The sequence below is a fragment of the Brachyistius frenatus genome, unplaced genomic scaffold (assembly GCF_029030835.1).
Source record: "Brachyistius frenatus isolate BFR_SWC_R1_liver_20210118 unplaced genomic scaffold, ASM2903083v1 Contig_23, whole genome shotgun sequence".
NCBI classification, from domain to species: domain Eukaryota; kingdom Metazoa; phylum Chordata; class Actinopteri; family Embiotocidae; genus Brachyistius; species Brachyistius frenatus.
The window spans coordinates 734,535-745,000 of record NW_027210622.1 but is presented as its reverse complement, the minus strand read 5'-3'; the positions used below and the strand labels follow the sequence as shown (position 1 = coordinate 745,000).

The 10,466-nt window shown below is 39.5% G+C and overlaps 1 protein-coding gene across 1 annotated transcript in view; it reads left to right on the top strand.

The window, feature by feature from the left end:
* The window catches only part of LOC138620210 (alpha-1,6-mannosylglycoprotein 6-beta-N-acetylglucosaminyltransferase B-like), a 109,104-nt gene that overhangs the window by 83,808 nt on the left and 14,830 nt on the right, over positions 1-10,466 (top strand). Inside the window, exon 9 of the mRNA XM_069697207.1 lies at positions 3,581-3,712. Coding sequence (XP_069553308.1) covers positions 3,581-3,712 — 132 coding nt within the window. The remainder of the gene's footprint in view (positions 1-3,580; positions 3,713-10,466) is intronic.

The window sequence follows — 10,466 nt, the reverse complement described above, 5'->3', positions numbered from 1 at the left end:
TTTTAGTCTTGGGGCATTATTAAATTGGCAGTAACATGTTTAATAATCCCTATACATGATAAACATTAACACACTGATCATAAAGGGCTGTTTGATTGCATTAGCACAGAAGATTATATATTTACTACCACTGTTATAGTTGCAAAGCAATACTTGTCGACGGTCTTCTGGTGACCCATTGTAAGTTTCCAGTCAGTATATTTAATTTATTTTGAATATAAGTAATGTTTCTCTCAGTTTGGCAAAATTTAGTTTACAAGACAATACAGTAAATCATTATTAGAGTAACAGAAAATATACAGTAAACAAAGCTAGCAGAAATGCTCATTGATTTGCATGGACATATTTCTTTTTACATGGATTAATAGTATAATATGTACTAATAATGTTGCAGCATTGAACAAGATGTATTTCTACAGTAGATTTACTGTAGCATTGACAGTAAAGGTTTCAGTGGGTGATAAAGGTTGCTCTGACTTTTTCTCCATTATCACTCATTTCCAACCTTCCATTTCAGTGTCATGTGGTTGGAACAGGAGGGGAGGCAGAAGGAACTTATAAGATTGTGACAAAACAAGGAAATGTGTAAATGTGACTGAAGGTGTTCTATTATCAAAGACAAAATGTGAGAATATGCACTATGGGAGGACAGCTGGAGTTGATATGAAAATATAAAAAGTTGTAGCAGCACTGGGATTGCCAAATAGCCAGTATATTAATTGTCAATCTGTGACTGAAAACATGAACAACCAAACAGTCCCATGCCTCATCCAAGACTTAATTTTCTCCCTCCTTATCCTCCTATAAAACCTTTATTTCCTCTTTAAGTGTTGCTCTCCACTCCTTTTCACAGAGCAGAGAGCTCCTCTTTGATCTCTTACTTTGGTTCTTAGGAGTACATTTTAACATTTTACTGATAAATAAAGGTAGATTTTCCACTGAGAGAAGCTCAGAGTTGATAAAAATGTTGATTTGCTAATCTGAATCTCCTTCATTTATCACCGTACACTCAAAGCAGTGAGCTTAAAGAGCTGCAGCGAACGATGCTTTGGGTTCAGACTTTTTGTTCCTGATTTTTACTTGTCAGGCTTCATTAAGGTTGCTCTATGTTATTTGTGAAGGATGTTGAGGCTGAAAAGAGTCATGCAGTGAAATACAGTTCACTATAATGTAGAAAGGAGAAACTTCTGTAATACATCTAAATAATGTCAGGGTAAGGTCCCTTTAGTCTGTCATTTTTTAAATGTGATTGGTTCTCTTTGAATAGTCCCTTTGAATAGGCCTCTACAACTGTAAAATATGTAAATTTTTTATGAGGACAAATGCAGACATTGTGTAATTAATGTAACAAAATACATGGCAGGCAGAGTGCACACTTAAAACCCCCTCATGTCTTACAGGGCTTCAAAACATTGATGGTAATGTTACAGTTGTGATTTAAAAATCTGAACAATGACATCGCCCGCTGTCCTCGTAAGAATTGGACCTTGAAAATCCAATCAATACACTTATTTAAACATTTTGTTAAGATTAAAACATGATCAATTTTTGAGGTATTTTTATTTTCTGCTACTATACCTCTACTTTCAAAAAACCTAAGATTATGTCTGAGAGTATGAGTTAAAAAAAAAAAATTAACTGCCGAAGAGTATACAAAATAGCTAGATTAGCTTTACCTCAAAGTGCTGCAACATCAAATAATAATGATCCAAAAATATTCTGTATTTCTGAAGTCATGGCAACCAATGAATTCAGTTACAAAATCCCGAAAAAACTAGAAGTTGGCTTTTAGTTTTGTTTATTCGGTCTCATTGCTACTAGTCATTCATCATACATCAGACAAAACACTCCCGAGCCATATCTGTATGTAACAACCACATGCTGCAGTTGTTGCTGTACAGCACTAGTGCCTTTTTTCATTTCAGTTCAATCACCACATCAAGCTTTTTTTATCCGCATGTTTTCACTCCTGTCGGATCGTGGTTAGCAGCTGCCAGCAAAGCTCCTGTAAGTGCTGCCCTGAAACACTATCAAATTACTCTTTGGATAAGCAGCCCAGCCAAAGAGACTCCAATGTAGAACTAGCACAGCAAGATGAAATTCACTGGGGGTACAAATTGTACAGTATTACAGTCTCCATTAGCTTTTGGCCTCATCTGTCACAGAAATATGAGCTAAGTAAGAGCGAACAGACCACTCACAGGTCAAATATTCAGCAGCAGGTCTGTTGTCACTGTAGCAGAGGCCCTCATTCGATCAATGAGATGAAAACTAAGCCAAACGAGGATGTGAAACCAGTATAGCGCACCCTTTAATAATATGTCCTCTCTCCTTTGGTTTGCAGTGTGTGTGTGTGTGTGTGTGTGTGTGTGTGTGTGTGTGTGTGTGTGTGTGTGTGTGTGTGTGTGTGTGTGTGTGTGTGTGTGTGTGTGTGTGTGTGTGTGTGTGTGTGTGTGCGTGTGCATTTTGTAACAAAAGTTGACTTCTGGGAAGATGCTAGAAATTTGTGTATCAATAGACAATCTGCTAATGTTTGGCTCTCACAACACAGCAGGTAGGAATCATGCACATCCCTAATACAGACACACAATACAATTTCAAAACGTTATATAAAACTGTGTCTCTCTCTCTCATGCTCGCTCTCTCTCTCTCTCTCTCTCTCTGACCATCTGTTGTTGATGCTGATGTTGCATCTGTAAGGTACAGTTCAGACAGGTCATTACTGATTCAGCTCTTTTCATCCTGTTTGTTTGAATTATGTTTTGCCAAAGGCCTTCCCGGTGGCCCCCGGCTTTGCTTTGATTGAACTCAGCATTGCTATCTCAATACTATCTGATCAACAAACACACTTTCCAATTTAACTTTTATTCAAAACACAATTTTAGTTTTTACTTTACTCTCGGGGAATTAGACTTTTAACTTAACTTTTAACCTAAGCAAGGGGAAATATAAAGAGTGATGTACATTTCAGTATTGTACTTCATTGGATTATTTACCTTTGCAGTCATCCAACTTTTGTTGAAGGACATGTTGGTGCCTCTATCGTTTTGGCACAGTGGAGAAAGGAACCTTTATTGTGACTACAATAGGTTCGTTCATGGTTTTTTTTTCATGCTTTGCCCCAGTTTTGGTCTCATTCTGCAATAGAAACTCTCAAAAATGTGTTTTGACCAGATTATTGTCGCAGATGCAATGTCATTGGATCACTTTATTAAGAAAAAATAAATGAACCGGTAGACACTTTGAATCTGAGACACTTGAAAACTATAAAAGACCCATCAAAAAGAATGTTACACATTTTCATATGTAAAGCAAGTTTAAACACTGCCAGCACTCACACTTCACCTGTCAATGAATGTATTTGACTCCCAGCTAACATGACTTTATGTACACCTTCTCCTAGCCTTTGTTTCTGTAACAAATCGAAATGTTTTTGTGTGAGTTAATAATAAATGTGTGGATGCAGGCTGAAGCATGTCCCCTGTGCTCACAGTGTTTTTTAGAGTGAATCCTCTGTCTTCTCTGTCTGTCATGTTTCTCTGCTTGTACAAACTGAGAGTTTTATTTGTGTGTGTTGCAGGTTCCTCGGCGTTCCCCCAGGCAGAGGCAGTTGCCCACTCACGGGTCCGCTGCCCTTCGATCTCATCTACACCGACTACCACGGTCTGCAGCAGATGAAGCAGCACATGGGACTTTCACTCAAAAAACACAAGTACGTGGATGTGCATTGTCTTTGTGTGTGTGGAGTTTAAGTATCTCTGTTTTCTCACTATATGTGTGCGCTGCTTTACCTGCGTATATTTGTATGTGTGTAGGTGTGTGTGTCAGCAATCTTCTAGGCAGGCAAGAAGGTTTATTGGCCGTGTTTATAGATTAATTATTGTTGGTAATAATGTGTACATGTCTCTGTCCAGATGTCTCACCGTAACTCATTCACCTTGTTAATGTCACACTCCCGTTCGGTTACATAAACACACGCACACACGCACGCACACACACACACGCACATAAACACTCCGCCTCCCTCTAAAGATTGATTCCCTTCCAGTTAAAATAGCTTAAAATGCACTGAATGTCAAACACGTATGATTTTGCAAGTTGTGATGAAATAAAACAACATCACTACCTGCATTCACATTTCTCCACCTGTCATGCAACATTACCCTGCGCAGCTAGAACAATAATAAAAACCACATGTAGTACAAGATTGGAGGCATGTGAGACATGCATGCATGAAGCCCCCTCTACACACACACACAGACACATACACGTATACATCAGTTAATCTTGGCACCAATTTCCAATCAAACCGTGTCTCAACAGCTTATTACTACAGTATGAATGAGCTCAGAGCCTCACTGCCATCAACAGAGAGGTGGTTAGACACGGAGAGAAGAAGAAGAAGAAGAGAGGGAAAAAACAGAAGACATTTGCCACGAGAAAGAGGATAGTTTAGACTGAGGTTTTTTTTGTGCTGTTACAAAAGTGTGTTTAATGGCTTTTGGCATCACTATAACAATTCCACAACTTGAAAAATAGACCAGGGCAACATAACATAAAGAAATACCCAAAACAATAATTTGAAGTGCCACATGTATATTAGTTGCAGAGCACAACAATATGAACCCATGTTATCGTCCAAGGTCTTTCTTGTTGTTGCCTCAGAAACAAATAAGATCGAAAGTCCAACTTCAGCCGTGTCCTCTCCAGCCCCTTAAAAACAGCTTGCAGCCACCCCCCTCTGTCCCACTCTCATGTTTCCTCATCCAATTAATTGGCATCTTTGTCTACCCCCTGTATGTGATGTCAGCAATTGACATTTCGCTTTCCTTGTTCTTGCTCCCAGCATAAGGAAGCAATAGTGAAAGATAAAAGAGGAGAGGGCTTATGTCAGTAGGAAGCCAACTGAAAGTGAAAGAGGGACGAGTTTAGAGGAGATAAAACGGTGTGTAGAGCAGGCAACAAAGGGGAACAGAGAGAACAAAGAAGAAGAGATACCACAAAACAGAGGCGTAGAAGGTGTCGGGAGTCGACCTGACACCACATTTAAAGGGCCGCTCCATGTATTTTTAAAATCCAATTATGAGCGAGATAAATGCATTACTTGTGGGCTTTGGAGCTATTTTCCCAGCACACAACTGTTCTGCTGTCTCCTCTTATTCACGATTTGTCCCACACACACACACACACACACACACACACACACACACACACACACACACACACACACACACACACACACACACACACACACACACACACAAACATTTCCACCAGACAGCCAGCAGTCAGCACCTAATTGCTTGCTGAGGTCAGCAGTCCTTTGCTCCGTCATTACCGTGTGGAGTCTTGATTTCTGCTTTCCCTAACAGGATGTGACTTTTAGTGTTTGTAAGAGACAATCTATTGTTCGCCCAGAAGCTTGCGGCAAAGGAATTATCTGAATGTTTCAGCAATACAAATTGAACGAGGAACATCTGTCTTCACTTTCACGAGAGGATGCGCTTTTGGTAGGTCTAATATATGAAGAGGAATGACAGGGATATTTAATTATTTATGGATCAAGTGAACATTTATTCAAACACTTTAAAGGATCCACTAAAATTTACAGTCAGGTACATGATATGTTACATAGACCATTAATTTCTATCAGTGTAAAACAAGAAGACTACATTTCTTTTTATCCTTCCTTCTTCGTGCCTCACTGCTTCATACATTCATTTTAAGCCACCAGGTTCGTAATCCCCCAGAGGTCCGAGATAGGTCAATGACATACCTATTCACCCTGCGCTCTCCCTCTCTCTCTCTCTCTCTTGCCTTGTCTGGTCTGGTGGAGTCTTGTGTGCTGAAAGGAATCATTAATCAAGTGCTGTGAGCTTTGGGGCCCTTCAGCTCCCTTTAATTACTTTTGTTTATGTTCCCACCAACATCCACTTTCATTTATTATGCCTGAACAACTCGGCGCTGCACTGTACAGTGTGCTGTTTTGTTCGTTGAATGTATATCTGCACACGCGAGAGTGTATCAACTCATGTGTGCTGCTGGTAAAGATACTGATATCAGATTGTCTTAAATCACACCCACTCATCTGATAATAGGATAAGCTTATTGATTTGCTCTGTATGCTGAGTTTACTGCTCTGGTTGAGGCAGATCGAAGGAGATATTCAGGGGAAGGACTGGAGCAAAACAAAGCAAAAAAACAATAACACTCTACTAAGGCTTAAAGCAGGCAACAATACTTGTACTAATAATGGAGGATTAATGATAGATGGACGGAAGAGGATGGAAGGTAGTTTCTAGGATAAAGTTGCACTGTGAAAATGAAAATAATAAAAAATTTGTGCTTTCAGCACATGTTAAAAATCAACTTTAAAGTTGCATCAGATTTAATCGTTGTTACACTCTGCATGTGTACGTCCATCTCCACATCTCCATCTCCGCTACTCTTGGTGGAAAAAAATCCCCAAATTGAGATTGCTTCACAATGTAATGTATATCAAAATAAACAGCAGAACTTACCCTTTCTGATGATACCAGTCATTTCTCTATACAACAAAGCTTTTTTAGCTAATCTAGTTTTGGAATCAAAGCTGAATTCTGCCGTGTCTCCAATATAGAGATGACATTACATCCCACTTTGTATGTAAAAAATAAATAAATAACATATTTGCAGCCTACACGACAGCAGAGATATTAGCACACATCACAGGGACGTATTCCTGAGTGTGAGTTGCTTGTTGGGGGCCCTGGCCATTCATGGCATTTATTTTCTGTCAGGCACTAAGCACATATTTTTCAATTTGTCATACAGTGTCCCACAAACATGATTCAGATATTGCCAGATTCTACACAATCTTCTCTGCACAATTATAAAAAGATATCTCTACTGACTAAAGTATGACAATTTCATAAGGTGACTTTTTTTTTCTCTTGATACAAAGGCTATTGTAAAAAAATATCTTAAGTATTATCAAATAAGGCGATGGAAGATGTGGATTGCCTAGACTGTTCTGGAAAAAACAAGATATAGCATGAATGATAGTCACCTACAATGACCAAGGTATGAGCTTAAAAGTGAAGATATTGAAATTACCCTGTAAATCGCAGACGGTTCAGGGTTAACCATGAAATATGATAAATTACATTTTTGTGTGAAGCTCTCTAAATCTGCCGCTTTTTTCCCCCCTTGACTGTTAAGCAAACAAGAGACAGATATGGAGCCATGAAGAGAGACAGGACAGAGGCTTTTATCTGGACTGCAATAAACTGGCACAATCCTCCAATAACTCTGCAGCACAATGCTTTCACTTATACAGTGAGGGAATATCTTGCATCTCACATTATCGCCATGTTGGGTGTGGTGAACTGATGCGGGCAAATGTGTGACAAATGGTTTGCTGGCAGCCACTGGGGTAGCAAATCTCTGCTGCCCCCATATTTGAACAATCTTTGGACTGCAGGCACAGATTCAGTTGGCAAATTAAAAATGCTTTCAAACTCGGACCCTGCCATTTCAATCAGGCAATGAGCCAACTGAAAGTTATCAAAAATAATTTGAAGTGGGCATACACGTGGCGGTGTGTGGTGTGATGCTGTATTTAGAATCTGAGGGGCATCGCTGACCCCAGCACCCTCCCGAATGCAAGTGTCAACAAACACAAAAGGATTTCAGCCGCAGGAGAAGAGTGATTATCGTAACGTTAGACAGAAGACTGAATACTTTACAATTACAGGCCCATTTATCAGCTGCTGTGCTACCAGCTAACACTCAATTATACTCACACAAGTGTACCAGAGTGGCCATTATAGCCTGTCACTTTCTCACGATCACGCCGTGTCAATACAGGAGAAGAAGAATGAGCAGCATGTTAGCGGTGAAGCAGCAGCTGAAATGGCAGAATAAAAACAAACTATTGATGTAGTTATCATATTATTAAAGAACGTAGAAAATCTTGAGTTAGCTGACACGCTGACATATCCTCAAAGTTTGAGACTTATTCTACAGAAAGGATGTTGTTTTCCCAGTTGTTTGGTGTAGAGCTTGCTGAAGGTATAATTGAAACATCATCAACACGCCCCCTCAAATGGACATTACACTGAATTTGTACCAAGAAGCTGGCAGGGTAAAGTCCTGTAAAAATCTGATCCAACTGATTCAGGCATTTGTGTCTTTGGCTCCCTTGGGTAATGTCTAGATAAGGTCAGGGTTATACTACATGTGTGAACACAACTTTCAGCATTCATCCTGCTAACTAATAGTGAAGCTTTATCACTCACTCACTATCACTATCTATTTCTCAGCACATTAGGTAATAGCTCACAATTAAAGTTTAAAGTTAAGGCTGCTATCCAATGAAATCTAAGTTCTTCTAACTCCCCACATTTAAATCTTAAGACTGACGATGTGCCACCCTGCCATATTCCCCTCACCCCTGAGGACTTTTGAGCCTTGCTGAGCAGCCGTTTAACCCAGATTAGCCCCATACTGTGATCTCCCGTTAGATATTCAGCTCAGCTACTCTTCTGCTTATCCTCTCTTCCTCCACTTTTTCCCTCCCTTCGGGACCTCTTATCTTGTGGCAGAAACATTTTCACCGTCTCAGAGCTAGCGATATGTGATAGCGCAGGTTGTAGGGAGGGAGGAAGGAAGGTAGGGCAGAGACAAGTAAAGGAACATTTATCATTAATAATTTATTGTCAGCTTTCTCTGACCCTTACAAGTAGATACACAGTGTTTTCTGCAGAATTTCATCCTGTGAGTCCCACACTGAGAAGTGTCAAACAAGGATGTTGTGTCACATTGTCTCCAACGAGAATGAAAGGCCATCCAGGGATTATTTTTTTCATGCTTTCAGCATTAAAGCTCCTGAAATTGGATGAACACCAAAATAAATGACTGTCTTCAAGTACTACATAATGAATGCAAACCTAATTGCTAGTGCAGAAAGTTAAAAACAGAATTTTAAAGGTTAGGGATCCAGCATGTCTAACTTGTTCGGCTCACATTTAGCTGTAAGTCAAACTCTTGTTCAACATGTTGACATATTTACTTAAGTGGAAGTCTGGTAATACTGACTGCAATACTAATAAGTAGTTGAGTGGGTCAAATGCATACATTATGCGGTGTGTTCTCTGGGCAGCAAGTTGTGGTTTAAGTCCCGGCTGGAACAACTTTTTGCTGCATGTCATTCTTCAACTCCTCCCTCATTTCCTGCCTGTACTTCACTGTCTCTATCCAATAAAGGCAACAATGTTCAAAAATACAAAGACAAAACATCAAACCCTTCAGTACTGTTTAGATCACATGGCTTAATTGAGGGGATAAGTTTCAAAAAAGTTATGGTGTGAGTTTATCAGGATCAAAATGTAAGGTTGTTTTTTTCTTAATGTACCATTTGCACCAATGCTCAACAAGCTTATACACAGAAAACCATCATAGGAGAGTCAGGGAAACTGATTTCCCAACTGTGAGATGCTTCAATAGACCATGAAACAAAGCCACAACAAAACATTTTTATCTGAATTAGGAGCATGATTGAAAATGTTGTTTGACTAGAAGATTGTCAAGAGGCTGCGAAGACTTGAAAGGGAATGGTCATGTGACAGCTGAAGGCATTGGCAGGAGGGTTTTTTGCAGGCAACAGATTTACAGCATCGCAGTTTATGAATAGTAATTCTGGACAATCACACACTGAAATAGGATTCATACTTAAAAGTTCATGCATTAATTGCATTGTCTTATATGAGAACGTGAGTATGTGAAAACAGATGATTGTGTACAGATTCAAGCCCAGCGGTGTGCCTGGACAAACTTCAGTGACTTTCTTAATGAGATATACAGAGGCCTTAGCCTTTAAGTGCTCTTCAGATTATCCGAAGGTTTTTATTGGAATATCTCTTTCTCTTTTACACACACACACAGACACACACAGTGATCTACCAGGAAATAGTCTCAGAGCTGAGGAAGTGGACTCTGCCACCTTTTAGCTTTTGCTAATCCCATGAGCTCACAGAGCGGCCCCTCTCTTGTACAGACAAAAGCATGGTGAACTTTGTGCGTGCGTGCGTGCGTGTGTGTGTGTGTGTGTTAAAGATCACGTGTGTGTCTGAATGATCCTGTTATGAACCTCAGTTGTGCTCCAGTGCTGTGCTGCAAAGCATTCAGCTGGAAACTCTAAAAGTGCCCATATCGCAACTTCAACCTCTAAACATCAGTGTTGGTTTATTTTTATTTTTTTCATTTTCATGTCAAACCTCCCACACTGCTGGTTGCTGTTGTTGTTGTGGTTATTTGGCAGTAACTTCATTTTTAGCTTTTTGTTTTTCACTGTTGACAAACCTGCAGATTTGATTGTGTTATTGTGCTGTCTGTCTATATTGTTATTACATTTTTATGGTGTATTTTCAACATGACGTGCAGTTTGGTTTTATCCTTACTGTTCTATTTTTTTTGTTTGGTATTTT